The sequence below is a fragment of the Drosophila pseudoobscura genome, chromosome 4 (genome assembly GCF_009870125.1).
Source record: "Drosophila pseudoobscura strain MV-25-SWS-2005 chromosome 4, UCI_Dpse_MV25, whole genome shotgun sequence".
Taxonomy (NCBI): domain Eukaryota; kingdom Metazoa; phylum Arthropoda; class Insecta; order Diptera; family Drosophilidae; genus Drosophila; species Drosophila pseudoobscura.
The window spans coordinates 23,640,556-23,662,521 of NC_046681.1; the positions used below are offsets into that span (position 1 = coordinate 23,640,556).

Genomic DNA, 21,966 nt, shown 5'->3' on the forward strand with positions numbered 1-21,966 from the left:
CTCCCAGCATCGTGGGGATCCAGAGAATCAAACTGCATCAGAATCTCGACGTCGAAAATGAGGCCGATTTTTGGCAATTTTAATGATGTAACCATCATGATTTTTTGCGAAAATCGTGAGGAAATGGAAGTCCATTTTTCCGATAGCAGTCGATTGGCAGGACTCTCCCCATCACGAAAAGACATGCCGCGCTCCGATCGGCTGCCGGATAGCAGAGATATAGCGTGCAGAAAACCCAGTATTCTAACGATACAATACTTCGGAAGGCTATATTTCAGACAAATAGGGCCAGATCGGTGCAGGACCAAGTCTCCCAGGATCGTGGGGATCCAGACTGTCGAACTGCATTAAAATCTGGCCATCGACAAGAAGGACTTTAACTATGACAATCAAGGGAAGGCTCCGCGGGCGACTAGACTCTAGATAGATATCGTTGTTATTAGGTTTAAGGATATACGCGTCCATATATTTAGATAGAAGGCACAAATATTTTCTAGTTGTTTATTTATTTATACTAAGCTAAGTTATGATGAATAAAACTATTGAAAAATCATCCTTGCTGTATCCTGTATGGGGGAAACTAGGCCGATTACAAAATGGCGTTCCACACCAAGATTGGTTTACAAAGCGGAGAAAACTAAATATTTCTGATTGGGGAAAATGTCCTTGATCCTTGAAAAGGACTTCATAAATTCAGAGACTTTTCTGATACCAGGAAGCCGTCGCACGCCTAGATCGGCCCAAAAATAGCGGAGAAAAGGATTATTTTTTATCCTTGATATCATTGGTCCTTGAAAAGGACTTCATGCCGATCACAGGAAGCCGTCGCACGCCCAGATCGGCCCATAAATAGCGGAGGAAATGTATATTTTTGATCCTTGATATCCTTGGTCCTTGAAAAGGACTTCATAAAATCAGGGACATTTTTCCGAACACAGGAAGCCGTCACACGCCCAAATCGGCCCACAAATAACGGAGAAAACAAAATTAGCTTCTAACTGGCTTTAAAAATGTAGTTCCCGAAATCACCGATTGGGGCGCCACCGTACAACAAAAAGAAAACTCGCGTCGGCCAAAATCTGGATGGGATACCAGGCCAACAGAAATCAGCAGAAGGTCGCTGATTTTTTTTTAAATTTTGATCCCCCAAAAGTATGCACCAGTTTTTGATTTTCCTACAGTTGCTTGCTGCTGATTTCTGTTCCCCTGGTATCCCATCCAGATTTGTTTTCCAATTTTGTTTTCTCCGTTATTTGTGGGCCGATCTGGGCGTGCCACGGCTTCCTGTGATCAGAAAAAAGTCCCTGATTTTATGAAATCCTTTTCAAGGACCAAGGATATCAAGGTAACAAATATTAATTTTCTCCGCTATTTATGGGCCGATCTGGGCGTGCGACGGCTTCCTGTGATCAGAAAAACGTCCCTGATTTTATGAAGTCCTTATCAAGGACCAAGGATATCAAGGATCAAAAATATTAATTTTCTCCGCTATTTATGGGCCGATCTGGGCGTGCGATGGCTTCCTGTGATCAGAAAAATGTCCCTTATTGTATGAAGTCCTTTTCAAGGACCAAGGATATCAAGGATCAAAAATATACATTTCCTCCGCTATTTATGGGCCGATCTGGGCGTGCGACGCCTTTCTGTGATCGGCATAATGTCCCTGATACTATGAAGTCCTTTTCAAGGACCAAGGATATCAAGGACTACAAATATGAATTCTCTCCGCTATTTATGGTCCGATCGGGACGCGCTACGGCTTCCTGTGATTGCAAAAATGTCTCTGATTTTATGGAGTCCTTATCAAGGACCAAGGACTTTTTTCCAGATATAAATATCCTGCTTTCTCCCTTATTCTCGGCCCTATCGAGGCGTTCCATAGTAAGCTGTGATCAGAAAAATTCTTGATCATTCGGTAAGGATTTCAAAAACCCCAGCCATACATATGTATTTAGCTTTCCCGGCTATTTGTGGTCCGATCTTGGGGTAAGATGGCATCCTGTGACCGGAAAAATTTCCCTGGAATCCATATCAAGGATCAAGGACATTTTCCCAATAAAAAATCTTAAGTCTTCTCTTTAATCGGGATAGTTTTCCCGTTACAGGATACAGCAAGGATTATTTTGCAATAGTTGTATTTATTATAATATGGCTTACTATAAATAAATAAACAAGTAGAAAACATTTTTGTCTTCTATCTAAATATATGGACGCGTACATATGTATATCCTTAAACCTAAGAAGATTACTTCCTATAGGCGTAAACCAACAATTCCACCGTCGATCACTGCTGCAGCGGATGGGACGACTCATCGATACAGCAACGGCATCATGGCAATGGCCCACAGCAGGACGGCCAGTGGCTGCAACAGTGCAGCCAGGAGGGGCACCCAAGAGGTATTCATGGCCACCGGAGGGAACGACCTGCTAAAATGAAATTAAGAGTTTAATAAAGTAAATGAATAAATAATAACTTAATAACGTTACTTGATGGGGTAAGAGGAGGGGATCGCGGCATAGCAGTTTGTGTCAGAGAGGGTCTCGGCCAATAGAGCTGAGGGAATACAAAATTAAAAGAAGAAAAACCAAAAAAAAAAAAACAAAAGAGCAAACAAGGAGAACTTACCCTGTGAAAGGCGATAAGGTAAAGCATGTTGCAGGAGGAACCAGGAGGAGGTACGTCGTTCCCTAAGTCCTTTCCCGGATAAATGCCAGTCTCTGGGGAGTAGAAGGCTCCACTATTCTCAATGATTCTTATAAAATTCATTATAACTTTAGCTCCCTCTCGGTTGAACCCGTTTTAATCAAAATATCGAACTACGAGTATCTGCATGTTATCCTCCCAATCGGCAATTCAACTCCCAACAGCAACTCCCCGGCACATTTGCCGGAATCAATATGCAATATCCCACAAGAAACGGATTTCAAACTCTCACTCAGAAAAACCCACAGACAGAGAGAGACAGAAAGACAGAGAAAACGAGAGGAGCAATCATATCGATAGAGAACTGGCTGTCATAAAAGCCACACACAAAAATTGTTGGCTGGTAGTATCAAGAGGGAGCAGGGAAAAGCACAAAACTAGGTTAGTTGCCGAGATTTGTACCTCCTCTCCGTGACCCCGCACACCTTTCTCCACCGCTTTCTCACCCTCTAAAAACAAAAATAACAATTGCAGTCCCTAACCACCATGCCCATGCCCATGCCCATGCCCATCCGTTCCGTTCCTGTCTCTGCCAATGCATTTCAAAACAGAAGCTGCCGAAGAAGCGAATCGGTAAAGGCGTTGGCGCGCCCCCACCGCCCCACCACCATATCTGTCAAGTGAACTGGAAGTGATACGGATACAGAGCGGCAGCGGTAGAGAGAGACATCGAACGCTGAGCGTGTTCACGTGCAAAATTGCAACGATTCCCAAGCGAGTTTCGGCTTCCCTTGTTTTTTTTTTTGGCTGTTCTCAAAACCGAATTCGCTGGCTTGGGATTGTGTGTTGGCGTATACTTATGGGCGGTAGTGTAACACGAGTTGCCTTTGGAGTGTGATCGATGATGGTGGGTGGGAATGGCAGCAGGCAGTTGGCTGCCAAGGATTTTAATCAGCTGTTGTCGCTCCTGATGATGTCCAGGCAACCGAAAGCCGATCGACTGCGGCGACTGCGTTGACTATCATCCAGCATCGATGAGGGATTGGAGCATTCCCCTGGCCAGCCAGCCATATATCTTACGCCTACAGGGAGGCACAGATGCACACGCTGTGTGCATACGAAGTCCGATATTGCGATCTACCTAAAGGATGACAAGATGAAACTCAGTTTAGAGGATTGGCAGGGATTATAGCGATAAGTGTGGTGGGATCCACTACAACCTATGACTTTAGGCATGAATATTTTAAAAATCTCGAGCACAATGGGAATATGTATACGAACTCAAACTTTTTTGAATAATTACCTCATTCCTTATTGGTGTGTTCTTTCATCTTCCCGCATAAACGCATACAAATTTCTGCAATCCCCTAGGCCTGGGTCGCATCCGTTTCCGTTTCTGCTCCCTTGTATCTGGAAGGATGAGCAGCAAATGGAATCTTATCTGTCTCTTTCTTTCTCCATTACCTTCTCTCTCTCTCTCTCTCTCTCTCCCACCATCTTTCTGGCCACAGATTGTTTGTCCACAGTGCAGTGCCGCTAAATTGTTTGTCTTCTGTGTGTAAGGGGTGTGCATGGGTGGCGCTCGTATCTCCGACAGAATGCACCCCCTCTGTTCACTCCCAGCCCTTTCTCAGGGGAGGTGGTGGCTCCCCATCGATGTGCGTGCAATGCCATTAACAATACGCCCAATGCCAAAAACTGGCAAACGCGCCAAATCCATTGTTATTTCGGCGGTCGATTGTTGTTCTTCCGGCTTGCGTGAGCTTACTGGGGCCGCGCCCCCACTCCAGTCACGCCCCCTGCTAGGCAAATTGTGCAAACAAACAGAGGATGTTTCGGCGAAAGGATGCTGCTCCGCTCCTTTCCATCCGAAACTTGCGCCACAAATCGCTTCAATTTCTGGACTCTGCCTCGGATCCACTCTCTGCCAGAGTTTGGAGGATAATTTTGTTTGGGCTTTGGGGGGGAAATTGGGGGTAACTGGGCCTCGGTTTTGTTTTTTCAGCTCGGTTTGTTCTCAACTGCAATAATCTTATTAGCAGTTTGTTGTTCGAACCTAATCAATTACCAACGTAATTACAAACTTTGCTAATCTGCCTCGGTCTCCCCCGACAGCGCTACCCAAAAACCAAAAGAGGCGGAGACCCGCGCCCAGGCAGTATAGGGATAGTAGTGCCACAGAATATTGTTCGTGTTCATGTCCATGTCCGTGTCCGTGTCCGTGTTCATGTCCATGTCCCGATTGGGATACACACAACATGCTCTCACACGCTGCGGCTGGAGCCTGGAGGCTGGAGGCTAGAGGGGGAACAACGCGTTTCGTTGTCGCTGATGCGGCTCGGCTCAAATTTAGTGGCCTAAATAGCGATTTGGTCAGTGGAGCATGACAAAAGATCTCATCAAATGTTGGGAATTGTTGAGGTATTCTGGCGGTGGGATGTTGGCAGTGAAAGGAAGCAAAGGGAGTTGTCAGATGAAATGGATACTAAGAGGATTGAATTATCCATGAACACAAAGAGTTTGGACACGCATTGAATAGATAGACAGGTAGAGGGATCGATTTTTGAAACTTTTGGTCTTAATTCAGTCTCGATGGAGTTTGAAATGTTTCAAATTGTAACAGACCCGAGCTTGGTTATAATTATGGAGAATTTATCAAGGAACTGTGAACTATTCAAGAAGTGGAGACATCTTCTAAATTGTTGGGTCACTCTTTGCAGTTTCATATATGAAAGAATCAACTTACGGTCTCAATTCATTCTTCCTACAACTTCTGCAAATTCTCCGACTGGAAGCTTAGTTAGAGCCCTGAATCCTTTTCAATACATAGATTTTCTTTCCTCAATCTTCTCACATTAATGCTCATTACTTAGTTTATTCCGAAACGAAACTTCTTTGAGGCTCAACATCCATATCAATCCCCACACAACTCTGAGTATGAATGAATCATCCATTTGGTTTTCCCAAGTGATTGCCACCCATCTGGAATGCTACCTGGTTTTCAATGAGCCGCCGCTTATCCCTAGCCAACAATCAATTCGAACCCTACCCCTACTCCCCTCGCCATTGTGGCTGTGTGGTTATCTATTGAAGCATTTGTTGGGAATGCCAAAAACTTTTTGGCTTAATCAAATGCCAAAATATTTGAATATGCCAAGACAAAATTATTGCCGTGTAAGCTTCCCATTGGATTTCCCCAAGCCATTTTGCCATTGCCGTTGCCATTGCCTTTTGCTGTCGACGGCAGCAGAGGAGCAAAAACTTTTCCACGCATGATTTAAATGGGGGAATAAATCTTGCGTTAAGACTCGACTTGGATTTGGATTATGCAATGCCTGCAAGGGGCAGGGCAGGCAGTAGGGGGGGTGGGGGTGGGAGACCGGAACGAACTTGCTGCGTCACGTAGTTGCTAAATTTGTTTACACGTCCTGCCCGGGCATCCAACAGACTTCGCCACCCTTGCAGCTTGCCACATGCCGCACCAGCACCCCACCGCCTCCTCCACAATTGGCATAAAGTTTCTCATATGCAAATCGCAAGTTTAGCAAAATATTTCGTTTATTGTTGAAGTTTTCTTTAGTTACTCTTCTCGTCGCTCTCGTCAACATTCCCTGTATGTTTTTGTTGGCTCTTATTTTATTTTCGCTTTTGCGACTTCACTGAGCAACTTTTTGCCCAACAAACTTTTTGGCGCAAGACATTTTTTGATAAATTATCCCAACCGTCAGTCAGTCAGTGCGTGCAGGGACGGGGCGGGGGCACGAACATGTAAGTTTATCCAAGAAAAACGCAATCGTTTCTTGCTTTTTTTATATAAAAATCATGACACCTTTTATTGATTTACTTATTCTGTTTGGATGCTTGTGTGTGTTGGGTGTGTATGTTTGTGAGTGTGTACCATATACACTGTATATTAAATGTACAATATATGTACATACATATAATCACCCTCGCTTAACTAACTGAACTGCCTTTTATCACTAGTATTACGTTCTCGCTATTTTCTTGACTCAATATCGCATCAGAAAACATTCTCTGCCCACCAAAGTAGAAGAACTATATTCCTTCTGCTTTCATATCAAATGCGCCTTTGTTTTTTTTTGTTTTTGGGGGGGTTCGAATTTCGCTTAACATCTAGTCAGAACACACAGCCTTGCTTTGTTTCTCTAAAAAATTACACTTAGCTTAGGCTAATTATTAATTACACATTTAATTACAAACACACAGAACATGGTTTCCTTTCCTTTCATTTCTTATCTTGAGCCTAAGCCTAGGGTGAATAAAAAATGTCTGCGATGAAATTAATTTTAATTTAAAGCCACATCCAGATAGTTCGTATAAATGCACACCGCTCTCTGACAAAGCCTTAATAGTACTCGTACATAAATCTATTAACAGAATTTAGTTCAAATAAGTGGTCGCCTAATCTCTCTGTCTGATTTGTCAATGCTTTTTGTTCAACTACAATTAAGGAAATGAATTGGACAACAAATCAGGACAAAACTGAAGGTTTTCTTTGTGCTTAATTTTATTTTTAATTAACTTTATAAAATGGGTTTGCTTTGCAAGCATACTCATAAAATGGCAGCTTTCTATCATACAATATTTAGGTTTCTTCTTCCTCGTTTACCAATTTTTTTACAGAGTTTCTCATTTTGGTTTCTTGTGTACAGCATGTACAGGTTTTTTCGATTTACAGTTCTGGCCAAATACAGAAATCGGGTAGGATAGGATAGGTAGCCTCTTCACGTTTCAAGAGACGTTTCAAGCGCAGAATATTTACAATTTTTGGGCACCTATGCGTGGATATAAAAACGATTTGCATACATCTAAAAAAAAAGGGGGAGCGTATTAGAGTTAGGTATGTATAGAAAGATTCGTTAAGGACTCACCTTTTCAACTGTCGTGCAGCAACAACTACCACATGACTTTGCCTCCTCTCCAAAAATAAATAAATATTGAAAACTACCAGAATTTACATGGCATCTGTGGGAAATAGAAATGGAAAAATGATTAGTATTTGATGGAAAATTTACATTTGAAAGTATCTAAAAATGTGTAACAGAGACAAACCATCAGCAGAGTTTACTAAAATTGTAATAAAAAAGAAGAGGAAATAATATTTGCCTCTAGGTCCCTTCCAGGTTAAATTTTTGGTGGAAAATAAAAGCAAAAAGCCCGGAACAGACCTTTAGGTTGGAAATTCTACTTAAATTAAAAACAAAAAGATTAAAATACAGTAAAGCTTTTTTTTTTTTGATTTTTTCTTGTGCATTTGAAACAGAGAACAAAACTTTATTTAGATATGTATGCAGGTGTGTGTGGTTTTGTGTTTACATATGTGTGTGTGATATAGTGTTTGGGTGTGTATGATATTTTACATAAACAAAAGTATGGTATGCTACATTATGCACTAGTATACTCCAAAGATGTGCACAAAGAAACAGAAAGCAAGAAGGAATAACTTGAACTTGTAACTAAAACAGAAAGTTTACATGAAATATGATGTACTATATTTATATATGGTGTTTCTGTGTGTAATACCAGAGATGCTGCTGAGAAAGAAAAAAAGAGTAAAAGGAAAATCAAAAGTAAAAATATAAACTCCATGAATGGTACTTCAACATTGACTATAACAAAACTTCCTTCTTTTTGTTGTTTTTTTCTTTTGGATTTCATTTGGTTTTTATCGCATTTTTAACACTCAGAAGCGTACGTGGTTGTGGTTGAGATTAATTATAATAATAGGAAGTAGTAATATTAAATGAGGTTAACAAAAACATTTGCTTCTTTCAGTACAAATAAAAAGTGAGTAACAAATCAGAGAACTAAAAACTAACTATACGCGGCAGCATATAGATATGTGTATATATATAATCCATTGAACAAAACAAGTAACTTGTAACTACAGCTAGTATATATACCATCTTTAGTATATATATTTTATGTTAAAGAACTTCATTGCGACTTGAAACATGAGCGATGAACAAATCAAACAGATAGTAAACTGCATATTATATATATATAAAATTATCGTATCGGAAATATCAAAATAACTTACAAACTAATACTCTGAACAGATCTTGTGTGTGTTTTTTTTTGTATTTTTTTGTTTTTTTTTTTGTTTTGTCATGAAAATGTGTACAAAATATTTAATTTAAAAAAAGTGTTGGTTTAACCAGCTCGTACGACAGTTTAAAAAAAAATAGAAAAAAGAGTCGTAAAAGATGGGTGTGTTGGGGGTGTGGGGGGTGTGCGGGGGAAAGAGTACTTCAACAAAAAAGTAAACTAAACTACGGACTAATAGTTATATATATATTCTTGGTTTTCTTTCAGTTTTTTTGATTTTTTGTTTGTTTTTCGTTTCTACTTCAAACATTTAACGTGCTTATTTATACACAAGTGTTGCTGTCTCTATTTGGCACGGATTTCATGTCTTTTTTTGTTTGTTTGTTTGTTTGTTTGTGATTTCTTTTCATATACGTACAACGTTGGCATTTGCATCTTTTCGGTATACTTTTGCGTTGATGCGCGCGCTCTACACGGGCAACTCTCATTCAGTGACTACTCCATTCGACAAATCTTTGTATTTCTTTCTTCTTTTCCGTTTTTTTTTTCTCTTCTTTCTGTTTACTTCTATGATGTTGACTACTCCGTTGATCCGACTCCTGTCTAGTAGGGCTTGGAGGCATCCTTGGGCTTCTTGAGCTGCACCTTCAAGCGCTTTGTGCCCACCTGGAAGCCGTTCATGGCCTTGATGGCCACCTGGGCCGAGTCCGGATTATCGAACGAGACGAAGCCGAAGCACTTCGATAGACTGGTCTGCTTATCGATGAACACCTTGGCCGATATGACATTGCCGAAGGGCAGGAATGTCGAGGCCAGATCCGTGTCGGTGAACTCCTGCGGCAAATGGTAAATGAATAAGTTGCATCCCTCTGGTCCTTTAAACGAAAAAAAGAACAATGAATAATGAAGACTAGTTTTATGGTTGAATATATATTTTGATAGAATTATAGCTAGAATTCATTCATTCTGTTCTACAGAACAGACTTCCAATAGAGACAATTTTTGTTTGCTTCTCTGCCATTCTCTAATTAGTTGACATTTTTGCAGCTTCTGTTGCAGCTTGCAGTTGGGCAGGCAACTAATTAACGAAATCAGATGCCCATTAGGACCTCAAACTAGAGACTGAATGTCGAGCAGACAAAAGCTGAAATTACATACATGTATGGGTGCAGTGCAGTGCAGTGCAGTGGAGGAGTGGAGGAGTGCAGGAGTGCAGGAGCAGCAGCTGATTGCCGAAACGGATGCGGAAATGATGCGTCCAACTCCTAACAATACGTGCGAGAGGGCTTTACCTCTCCCTCTCTCTCTCGCTCTCTGCCACTCTCTTGTGCCTCTGTCTCTTTCTGTGAACTGTCTATCTACGTGTGTGGGTGTGACATTTTGTTTAGCAGCACGTGCCGCCTCGGCTCGACTAACGGCATCATCATGATCATCATCATCATCATCGTTGTTGCTGTCACTCTTCCGCTTTCCCGCTCTCCCACGCTGCTGCTCACCCGCTTTCCTGCTTCTGCTACTGCTGCTGCTCTGCCCCTCTTCCGCTCTGCTGCTCTCCAGCTCTCCCGCTCTGCTGCTGCTCTGTCATGGCATGTCGGCGTCGCATATTAACGGGACTCGCGCCTCGTGCTGCGGTTGCACTTTTCGTGCAAATTACTGTCAACGTCAGTAGTCAGTAGCCAGCCATGAGGCATTCAGCAGTCAGCAGTAATACAACCCATCCCAGCCAGTGTAGAGCAGTTGCATAGATACAGACAGACAGACAGACAGACAGACGGACGGACGGACAGAAAGGGATAGCTAGCCAAGCAGAAAGCGAGAAGGCGAGAAAGCAGCGGCGTCAGCAGTCGCGTTTTCACTTTTCGTGATGCTTTTTAATGACACAGAAAACGCTTCCAATGGCAGTCCAACAGTCGACAGTCCACATACAGTGCGGTTTTTCAATTTTATCAGGCAGAAACACACAAAAAACAACAACAGTAAGGCAACCTCATGGTACAGGGGGTTTGTGAAACATCCAAGCAAATACCATCCCACCTGAAACGAAGGCTCAAGCGAATGACGGCAGAAATCACACTTGACCCAGGGCTTAGAGAACTGTGGATGCCACAGAGATATCAACATTTTTAGACGGAACTTGGCTGCAGAAAAGTCTTTCCTCCGAGAACTCTCCTTTCCTTGACAATATTCCCTTTGAAAACTATGCTGCCTTGTGCAGAGCAACGTTATCATTAATCCATAATGAAAATGGTAACAATTACAATGCATTGCAGGCCGCAGAGCCCACACCCACACCCACCCTCCATACGAGGCACAGGCAGTAATCAGATATGATTGTAGTTGCTGCACTCAAACCCTTCTACTCTCCCGAGCCTAGGGGCTGCTGGCAACTGCAACTCCATCATCGTTTGCCAGAAGCGCTATTGATCACATTGATATATGGCTTTGTCCTGCCCCAGCCCCTGCCCCTGCCCCTGCCTCTGCCCGTGTCCCTGCCTGCCGCCTGTTGCAATCCTGAAGCTGAGGCCTCCTTTGCACTCCTCTCACAAGGTAAACTGACTGCTGACAGATTGCCTGACGCTGATGCGATTACAAATTGAATGGCGAAGAAAGCCGCCCCGCCCCCCTCCTTGGGCTCCTTAGGCCTCCAGGGCAGGTGGCGACTGATGTCTCGTTGACGTAGCCAGGATTTTAATATTAATTGACTTATGGACGCTGTTGCCGTTGCCGTTGCTGTTGCCTTTGTTGCGACTTGCTGTCGCTGTGCCGCTTTGCCGCTCTGTAATTTTGCACACCTATCAATTAATTTAGGCTCTGACGACACACGCGTGTGCCCTGCAGAAAGTCCAATTAAAAATGCTTCTAGCTATTGAATTACGCGACTAACAAGCGACACGTGTGGCTCAAATGATATATAATTAGATGAAAGAGAGCGAATGATGTACGGAGGCAAGCAACAGGGCAAGGGGCAAGCTGGCTGCCAAGGCAACAAATGAAAGGCAGCGACCCTCAAAGAGGGATTCAAAGAAAGGAATCTGAATGGGGGTGTAAATATGAATATCTTTAAATATTAAAGTCAGTTATGTGTAAAAGTTACACTCTTCCAAGTGCCAAAGTAATCACCGAAAGTGCCGGGGATTATACGAAGAGAAGTTCTTGGGGAAACTATAGTTGTGGGACTATCATCTATAAATTTATTTAAAATGTTTTCCTACACCAGAAATATGTGCAACTGTTGTGGTGGTGGCATTCACCCTTTCCTCCCTCCTCCCTTATCCCGCCGCCCGCCTGTCACACACTCACAAATAAACTTCCTGTTTTGTTTTCCATTTGTTGGCATTTCTGTGTGTGCGAAAAGCGATTTCCTATATTGCATTTTCCTTTTCCGTTCACCAAAGATGCGCCATCCGCCTTGGCAATGTCGTTCGTCGTCCGTCGTCTGCCCGCCCCATCCTATTGATGCACGCAGTTACAGATACAGATGCAGCGGAGAGGAGATATGTATATGTCTATGTACGAGTGCAAGATATTTTTTCGCCATTTTCTTGGCTGTCGCGCACACTGCCCCAGGAGCCGGGGAGCCGGAGAGCCGAGGAGGGGTGTCTGCGCCTCTCAAGGGCATAACCGAAGCGAAGCCAAATGGAATCTGTGGCATATAAGCCACAGTTCCAGTTACTGCACTCGCATTCGCCCTCGTATTCGTATCTGGTGGCTCTTTATTGATTTTAATGCGACCTCATCTGTGACTTTACACTGGGAGAAATCAATGGTAACTATTTTATGAACTAAATAAAAGATGGAGAAAGAATAGAAAGTGCTGGAGCACCTCAAAATTTTCAGTATAGCAGAACTTATTTCGTTTTTGATTTCTCGGGACCGACTTCTACATTGACTATGTATTTTTCTTTTCTGCGCCTCGTCAAAGAGTGTGTTTTATGAGGAATAAAAGGGAATTGAAGCATCGAAGGAGTATCTCGAGTATCTTGGTATTTTATAGTCTCTATAGTTTCTCGCAGTGCATTCTTCTGGCTCCTTATAATCACTCACTGGCAGTCGTAGGTCACCTCGTTCCATAGTCTCCACCCATCAACATACAGCAAACAGCATAAATCGCAAATCTTTCGACTTCCTATGCCGTCTGACAATCTCCACTCTTTCTCTCACTCTCTCTCTCTCTCTCTCTCGGGGGTGCTCTTCCTCTCACTAGGTTATTTTATATTCCAACTTCCGGCTTATGCACATGACTTTAATCCGGAAGGCTGCATCCGGAAGGAGAGGAGAGGAGAGCAGAGAAGACGGCCGCTGCCGCTGCCGCCTTAGGGTCACCCAGCCATGCCATGCCATGGGATTCCCATCGTCTGTCACTGTCATATTTGTTGCCGCCTTCCTTCCGTATCCGTCTCCTCCAACCGCATCCTTCCACTGCTCCTCATCCTGCTCCTCCCCCTCTAGATTGTGCTCCCTTAAAGCCTTCTATTTATTTACTGCACATAGTTCTAGGGGCGCCATTTAGTAATATTTTTTTTCTCGTGCTGCAGCTCTTGCCCGGCTTCCTGCTTAATTTTGCGCCTGTCGTCTGGGCCTGTCTACATGCTTATAAGTTGTTTCCTGCCCTTTTTATGCACCCACTCTCCACATCCTCCCTATAGTAAAAATCCTACATCTCCTTCTGCCTGCTGCCTCTTGTTGTGCGCTGCATGTCGCCATTTGATAAATTTCACATGTTGGGAATTTATCTGGCCCTACGCCCCACTCCCGTCGCCATTGTTGCTGCAGTTTTTCTCTCTAGCTTCGAGTTTTCCTCCACGCAGATTGCACAAATCTGACATTTTTAAGATTTTCTCAAGCATATTTTCTCGCTTTTGCCTAGAGTTCGATTTGATGCTGGCATAAAGGGAAAATTGTTGGATAAAAAAAAGGGAAATCGGAAAGCAAAATGAGGAAAAAAGAAGCATTGTTGTGTAGTAAAAAGGGATATTTAAGCTGCTTAGAAAGAGAGAAAATATCATCTAACAAATTGCATGCGAAAAAGATACATAATATGTACAGATTACGGATATATTTTCTAATCTTTCAAGAGAGTATTAAAAGTTGACTTTTCAGAGACCAGAACTGTAGGGAAAACGGATTATAAGAATGAATAATCATAGCACATTTATGTTGCTTCTTATGAAGAATGCAGCGTATGAGGTTACAATCCATTGAATCTACTCGCAATATCTGCAAAGTATCTGGTATCATAGTGTCGCACTACGTGTGCCTCTACTCAAAGGTTTTCCGTCTAGCTTTCCCTTCCATTGAGCTACGGGGATTCCCCAAATTAAAGACTTGAATTCACAGAACACTTTCAAAGTTCCAGTGACCCCGTAAAATGTGAAGTCAAATGTAAAATATCCCCCCAATCATTCTGCCCAGCCGCCCCTCTAATTATGGCTCCACTTTCCCCTAACTCCTTGATCCTCCTCTAAGACTTCCATTTGAGCAAGTCCAAGTCATCTATGATAGTTTTTCGAAATCTAACCAACCGAAGGAAACATGGCAGCTCACATTTCGCATAGCATAGCATGAGCAATTTGTTTTGGTTCCCGAGACCAAGACCAAGACCAAGACCGAGACGGAGACGGAGACTGAGAGGGGGACTGGTACCCACCCACACACTGACAATCCAATCCCGGTAGTATCCAGCCATCCCCCTAACCTATTACATCCTTCCATGACTTGTAGTTGTTCGGTCACGAGGGGATTTTCGGCGATGTCATGAGTCACAGCAGGGCAGAGCAGAGCAGAGCAGGAGAGGAGCGGTGCAGCCAAAAGGAGGAGGAGGATAGTGAGAGTCGGAGAACCAGAAGTCAGTCAACTGCAAAAATATATCTCACTATATGGTGTACAAACAAATACATACACATATACATATGTACATACATATATGTCTATCTGTCTGGTCTGTCTGTCTGTGTGAAAGGTTGGGATGTTTGCTTATGTAACCGGAAATATAGCAGAAAAAAAAAGTGCAATGCCAAAACATTTTCCGTTGCATTTTCCTCCATTCCTTCACACACACACACACACACACACACACACGAGTGTCCTGCTGCTGCAACTTTAATGTTATGTGTGCCAAAGCACTCATACATCTGGAGAGAGCGAAGGATGTGCTCCTCCTGTGCAATATTTTCCCCGATATCAGCATCGACATCGACATCGATGTCTGACTAATGGAATTGTGTGTCAAGTGTGTGTAATATTTACACTGTGTCAAAAGCTGATAAAAATTTAAGCTCCACCAAAATGCTCCTCATAAATTCTACTCCTTAGCCCCCCCCGTGTGTGTGTGTGTATACATAGATACTGAAGTGGGAAATATACAAGATGATTGATCTTATTGATTTTTCCACATCTTCTACATCTCCGGACAAGCTTCTTGCTGCTTCTTGGCTGGCGCTTATGGCATTGAAGGATTTGTGTCAGCAAAAGGCATTCAATAGGGGGGGAGGAGGGGCAGGGAATGGAATTAGATGGGTGTAAGTGGGATACAGCGAGTGGATAGAGATAGAAGACGCTGCTGAGGTCACATTTTGATTTGTGGGAGAGAACACATCTTGTAAGACTTATACATTTATCGCATTCTGACAATACAGCCATTCTTGAGCAGACCAGAAGAAGGACTAGTTGGCTGATGGAACAGTCCGGGAAAAGGATTAGTTGGCTGTTGGCAGACAGAAGTTATTTTTTATATGCAAGTTCCATCATTAGTAGAACTATTTCTTTCCCTATCAACACTGCATTTTTACTGCATTCCAAATCCTAGATGCATTTCCCATTTGATAGATGACTCTTTACATAAAAATAAAAGCCCCATCTGCAACCACTACTCCTCCACCAAAGCCAAACTCCTCCTCCTCCAAAGCCAACGGCAGAACAATGGCAGGACTAAAACTAAGTAGATTAGACAGACACATCCACAAAATGTCCATGACAAGTGGGGAACAGATGGGGCAGCTAGGGGTGTGGGTGGAGCAATGAACAGACAACAGAACAGCAGAAATAAAAAACCACATCACGAACGAATGACGCTGACAGCAATGAGCGGGTTAATGCATTTGATGCTGCATCAGCAGCAGCAGCAGCAAACACTACGGGAATCGAAGTAGAACCGAAGCGGGAATGCCCTTAACATTGACTCGAATGAGAACTTTTCATTTTTCTTTTATACAAAGTCTTAAGCAAATGGAAGGCGAATACCGATCAAACGATATCCCCTATCCGTTTTCTGTTAAAAATATAATTCTTCTCTGAATGATGCTTCCCCCACGGCGCATACCCTCTCCCCTATCCTTGTTAGGGTATACCATCTGCCAGCTTTATGTAACATTGAAGCGAATGAGCGCAGGGAGCGAATCGGACTGACACAACCGCAGCGGCAGGAGCAGCATCAGCATTCAGGCATTTTGTTACATTTATCAAAATGTCAGCCATTTAGACATTTCTATTCCTCCTGTGTGTGCGGCCACTCCAATCCCACGCACCACCCCACGCCAATCCGCCCCCCCAAACCCAAGCCCAATACCCTCCCTCCCCCCTGGCACTCTCACCTTCAATCTGCTTGCCCGCAGCAGCGGCTGCTGCGGCGCTCAGGGCCACACTGGCCAGCGGCGATGTGGACAATGCACTGGCGCTCCCAAATTGCGGCAAGCCGGCGGCTGTTGACATATACGCCGATGCCAATGGATTCGGATCGGACCCTGTGGGATAGATGGACGGATGGAAAGAGAGAAGGTAGATTTTAGTTAGTATCATGATAAAGTAAATTCGTATTTTAGCTGATTTTTTTTTTGTTTTTGTTGTTGTTGTCGAAAATTACATAACGAAATCATAAATGTGGTTTCTGTGGGGTTTTTGTGTGTAAAGAGCTGTAGAGTTGATAGTTTCGCATTCAATTGGGAACTAGTTCGCTCTGTGATTGAAGCTAAAACTTTAGAATAGAGAAATAAACATGTTTTCTGGCACGTAAACTGTGCATTCACATATTAAGAGAAGGTTCGAGCTACAGAGTATACAGGAATACAACATTAAATATGATTTCCCGAAAAGCCTTGGGCACCCCCTAGAATTTTTTCTAATTCGAAGCTTCTTAACTTGGAAAAAATTCTAGGGGGTGCCCAAGACGAAGCTTCTTAACTTGACTTTCACTTAGACTTAAATGAGATATCTAACAAAATACAAGAGAAAAAGTGTCACCGTCACCTAAGATATCAACTCACGAAATTTGAGCTGGTATTTAATGCAGACTATTTTGAGATGGAGTAGAAAACATTGGATAACATATTTGAGTTCCACGAGAGGGTGGATGGTCCTCACCACAGCGTACGAGGTCACCATAAGGTACTAATTTCACTATGGGTCCGCCTGCCCTTAAATACAGTCGTGATCTAGCACTCAAATCTGGCACATCGCACAACTGATCTTCAATATGAAACAGTCTTGAATCGATCACTTTCGTCTTCAATCTGACCCAGTCTTGAATCGATCAGATGTCGCTATCGCTATCACATTCGCACACCTTTGGCTATCTCTTCTCCTCAGTATCGCCTTATACACCATCCCCGAAAATAAAACAGGTTAAGCTGAACAGTCATCGACTTATCAATATCGAAAACTAAGCTGCTGAAAGTAGTTCATTTGGTGGCACAAATCATTGCCTTTTTGGGGTGGAACCTTTACGTGGAACAACTCCAATTTATGGAACTAGTTCCCTTTTGGATTCATTTCTGACGGCAGTCTATGATTATTATTCAGTTGGTTTTCGTTTCGTCAGAACGTAATTAATCATTGAATTTTGCACGCTGCGCGACATGCGGCGACATTTGATTATTTTACAAAAACACACACAAACACACACACACTCGGAAAACACACACAAATCTAAAATTAATTTGTCTCTGTGTGGGTGAGTGTGTGGCTCTTGGGCTTTGGGCTTTGGGCTTTGGGTTTTGTGTAATTTGACGCCTGTTGTTTGTTATTTAGTTGTTTTGCGTGTTTCGTTTTGCCATTGGCCGTCATGCAATGCAATTTTGTGGTTTCTCCCTCTCACATCCTCCGCCATCCTCCTCCAACATTTATGTGTGGCAGGGTATGGCACTCGTATGATCGCTGTTATTAATGAGTTTTGCAAATGGTCGGTCGGTCCTGTTTTCTGTGTGTGTGTGTGTGTGTGTGTGTGTGTTCTATAATTGGGAAATTTCCAGCAATGCGGTCGCCAGCGACTGCGACTGCCACTGCGACGACCCCCGATGTTTTCAATAAACCAAATTGGGCTAATAACGAAAGAGTATTATGACTGCGAAAATACATAGTAGTCCCCAGCAACAAGAGGATAACAAAATGGATTTATTTGCCATCTACAGCATTGGGATGGTGTTCAAAGTTTGGGAAAACTAGAAAGGTAAAAGGGAGCTACCACTGATACTCTAGAAGTCAAGATCAAGCCTTGAAACAGCAACAAAAATCTCGAGTCAATATCCAATTAAATTTCAAGACAATAGTACAATATTTCTGGAATACTCAAAGCTATTTTAAGGGACTTTTTTTGAGAAAAATGTGAAATGATAATAAAGATTTCGAGAAACGAGGCTCACGGGCCTCAACACTAAGGTACCAGTTATTCTATGGAAAAAAATCAGATGAAGAGTCTCAATAGGATAGGGTTAAAGAGAGACAAAAACAGAGAGACGATGGTGGACTCTCATTGAGCCATGACAGACATAAAAACCCACCCCCTCCATACGACTAAGCCACGCTGTAAAAGAAAGAGACAGAGAGAGAGAGAAAGAGAAAGGAAAGTAAGTTGTGCGGGGAAGAGAGACAGAGAGACCGAAATTTGGAAAGGTCAAGGGAAATTTGTGTTTTCATTCTGTTCCAATCGATCTTCTAGTACTTCTTCATTTAAGTACGAATATTTACAACTTTCCATAAAAACACCCAGAGATTGGAATCAAAACTTTTGCAGAAGAGGTTGGAGTCAAAATTAATTTCAAACTTGGCAACGAAAGACTTTAGATTTCAGAAAGGTGTTGCCCTCAATTCTTTCAACTTTCGATAAGAAATTGTAATTTAACAGAGACCGTACCGTACCGTACCGAAACTTTTGTCTAAGAATTCGAAATGAAAGACAGATGTAGACAAAAAAGAAAGAAAGAAGAAAAAAACAAAAAAACTTTTGCACATATTTGTGCAGAAAATTGTTTTAATTGTTGCTCAAAGTTTTTGGCAAGCGAGTGGCAAGAAAAGTCAGTAAGTAAAACTTGAAATATGCCCTGCCCTGCCATGAGCTAGCCTGGCCTGGCCTTCGCTCATCAAACAGCAAACCGTAGACCCCACAGCAGACCCGACCAGGCTAACTAAGTTGGCCAATAATAATCCACATGAGTGGCCGAGGCCGGCCTGGAGTCTGAGAGAAACAACAATCAAACAGTCAACAAAAAGAAGATGCTCCAAATAATTGCCTACAACTATTTTCTCCCGGATGTTGTCTGTTTTTGTATTTGCAAGTTTTTAGTTTACTCTTCGAGAAATTTTGTGTTCCGCTCAGAGTCGCTGGAGTGCTGGATTTTACAATTTCCCAGGCACTGGACCCAGGACCCAGGACCTCCTTCTGCTGCTGGCCACTTGCAGGCTATTTGCAGACTTTTTTGTTCAGATTGTTGTTGTTGATGATTTTGAAGTGCAAAAAGGAGAAAAAGTGTATAAACAAACGTAATGGAGAGCTGCCTGAAAAGGAAAGAACGAACGAAAGGAACTGCTGAAAGCCAGCAGCAAGGAAGAAAAAACACAAACGAAGGAGTTCCAAAAAACGTGTTGAAACCTTAAATCAGTTTTTTGGGGGCCACGGCAGCAGTGTTGGTTAGGGTTCGATGTGGCCCCAGGGCTGGTACTGGGATCTGGGTACTGGGTTCTGGGTACTGAGTACTGGGTTCTGGTTGGTAGTATAAACTACACAGTTTACTGCACTTGAACAAAACTTTGATTAAGATTTTCGTTTGTTGGCTGTCGGTCTGGTGTCGGTGGTGCCTGGCTTTTGTTTTGTATTTTTTGTTTCCTGTTGCAGATTGCAACTGAGAGAAAGGTCGAAGTGTGGAGTGGAGTGGAGGCTTCATAAACTTTTTGAATTGGATGCGCTTCAGCTTCGGGGAGAGATACATAGAGTGGCAGATATATATAGAGAAAAACCAGTCAAATCTGTTGCAGATTTTTGTATTTTTTGTGATGTATTTTTCCCCCCCTTTTTTCTTGTTAATAAAGGTTAGAGCTGGTTGTCTAAATTTGTTGAGGGCTTGGCTTAAGATAAACAGAGAGAAATCGGTTTTCAAATCTGTAAATGTGGTCTGCATTCACTGCATGGCAGGTGGAGGGAGAGCCAGCAGGGAAATACAAATTAATTGGAATTTTCTAGAGTTGAGAGATACTGGTAAAAAAAAAATGTATGGGGTGATGGGGAATAATACGAGACAGCGGACGTGCTCGAACTAGCAACAAAATCTGAAATGAGACTGGAGCCAGCTCAAAATCCAGCCTTAGAAAATCGTTACTCATACTCTTACTATTTACATGGTCTTTGGTATCACTAGAAGACTGTGACCTCTTCGATCTAATATAAGCATTCAATATTTTTCAATAGAATGTTAAGAAACATCCAATTCCAGTTTGAAATCTTTCCCTTGCCTTTTTTCAACACTAATCTCCAGAAATATGCGCTGTTGCATTTCTGGCGCTCCCTCAATTGTTATCTCACTTGCAATTTGTATCGAGGAGCCCGTTTTATCGCCCCCTAAACCCCACAACAATTAGTTTTTCGTTAGTCCTCCAATTCCCAGCCAATACGCTTTCCATAAACAATTTGCAGGCGACCCCAGAAGGGGCGAACGAGCCGAGAGAGAGCTCCATTTGTTTGTCCATTGTATTTGTGGCAGGCAAAGGGCAGAGCTCCACACACACACACACAGTCAGTGCAAAAAGTTGTGTTACTCGTGGCAACAACTTGGAAAGCGATTTTGTAGTTTAGTTTATGTATCCGGCAGCGGGGGAGGGGCCAAGAAAAGGGGAGGGAAAATCCAAAAGGAAAGTGGTTTCCATAGAAAGAGCAGGACCCAAAGATAGGCGCATCTCCCTGGCTGTCCTCGCTGTCAGTTGCACTTTGAACCGAGTTTCCATAGAGTCCAGAGTCCAGAGTCCTCCGAATCCTTCGAGCACATCTCCTGGGCAAGAATTTTTAATATTTCATTAAATGAAGTGCCCGGAAATCGTTCAAGTGGCACACGATGAGCACGCACAAGTGCACAAGGGCCAAAGCTCACGGAAAGCCCCCAGTCTCAGTGGCAGTGTCCCCCACCAGAAGATGATAAGCTCCCGGAGAAAGAGAGAGGGAGAGGTGGAGAGAGGGAGAGACCGAGAGAGTGTGGAAGGGAATCCGCTTAATTTTTGGCATTTTTCTGGTTAAGTCAGCCGCAGATTTTCTTTCTTATTTGTCGAGGATTCTTTGCTCCTTTCCTCCTTTCGTTCCGACTAAGAACCTCTCGAAATGAACTTGCTAAGAAAATATTTAAGAAGTGAAAGGGAGATAGTTACCGAGAGGAAAGAGATGGCCAGCGATAGGCAATGACATTTTCCTTTGGGCCTTGGGACTGGACCAACTTTTCGTTTTATTTTTTGTGTCGCCTTGCCGGCAGTTTTTTGCCGTTCGCTTCGTCCTTCTGTCTTTGCCACATTTAAGTGGAATTCCTTGTGGGTTTTTTTGTTTGATAAAATGCAGGCGACAGGCCATAATTCTTTTAGCAACTTATGCTTTTTAAAACTAACCAACGAAACGATAAGTACGAACAGAGGCCTAGAGATGGCCATCAAACGGCCAGGCCAATCGAGTGCTGGATTCATATTGGGCACAAATTTCTTGGGAAAAGTTTTACCTTCGAGACGAAAATAAGTTAAGATGTCCTTCCGTTAAGAATTCTGTCAAAAAATTCTGCACAAAAGTGAATACACTTTGATATTCCACTGAAGAGGTGAGTATTTTGTTGTTGCCTTCTGGGGACCGACTCAGCTGTCCTAAGTATTGACCAAAAGATGAAGCCAAAGCAGGCAGCGGGGCCGCGGTCAGAGACATAGGCATAGATAGAGAAATTCTAGCTCCTTGACTAGTTCCAGTACTACTTTTTAGTGCAAAAATGAACCACATTACACCAGTTACTCCAAATATTACTCGT

General features: G+C 42.8%; 1 protein-coding gene across 5 annotated transcripts in view; it reads right to left on the bottom strand.

Moving 5' to 3' along the window:
* Positions 1-7,154: 7,154 nt before the first annotated feature.
* Positions 7,155-21,966, bottom strand: part of bru1 (bruno 1) — a 98,504-nt gene continuing 83,692 nt past the window's right edge. For 3 of the 5 annotated variants that reach the window (XR_004469081.1, XR_004469080.1, XR_004469082.1), the window contains 4 exons: positions 16,303-16,452; positions 9,132-9,588; positions 7,537-7,630; positions 7,155-7,473 (listed from right to left, as the gene is read on the bottom strand). Coding sequence is in view for 2 of the 5 variants with exons in the window: in XM_002132684.4 (XP_002132720.3) it covers positions 9,317-9,588; positions 16,303-16,452 (422 nt within the window). In the remaining 3 variants the exon portion in view is untranslated. Of the gene's footprint in view, positions 7,474-7,536; positions 7,631-8,550; positions 9,589-16,302; positions 16,453-21,966 lie in introns of those variants that run through there. The other 2 variants (XM_002132684.4, XM_003736099.3) reach the window with 2 other exon arrangements.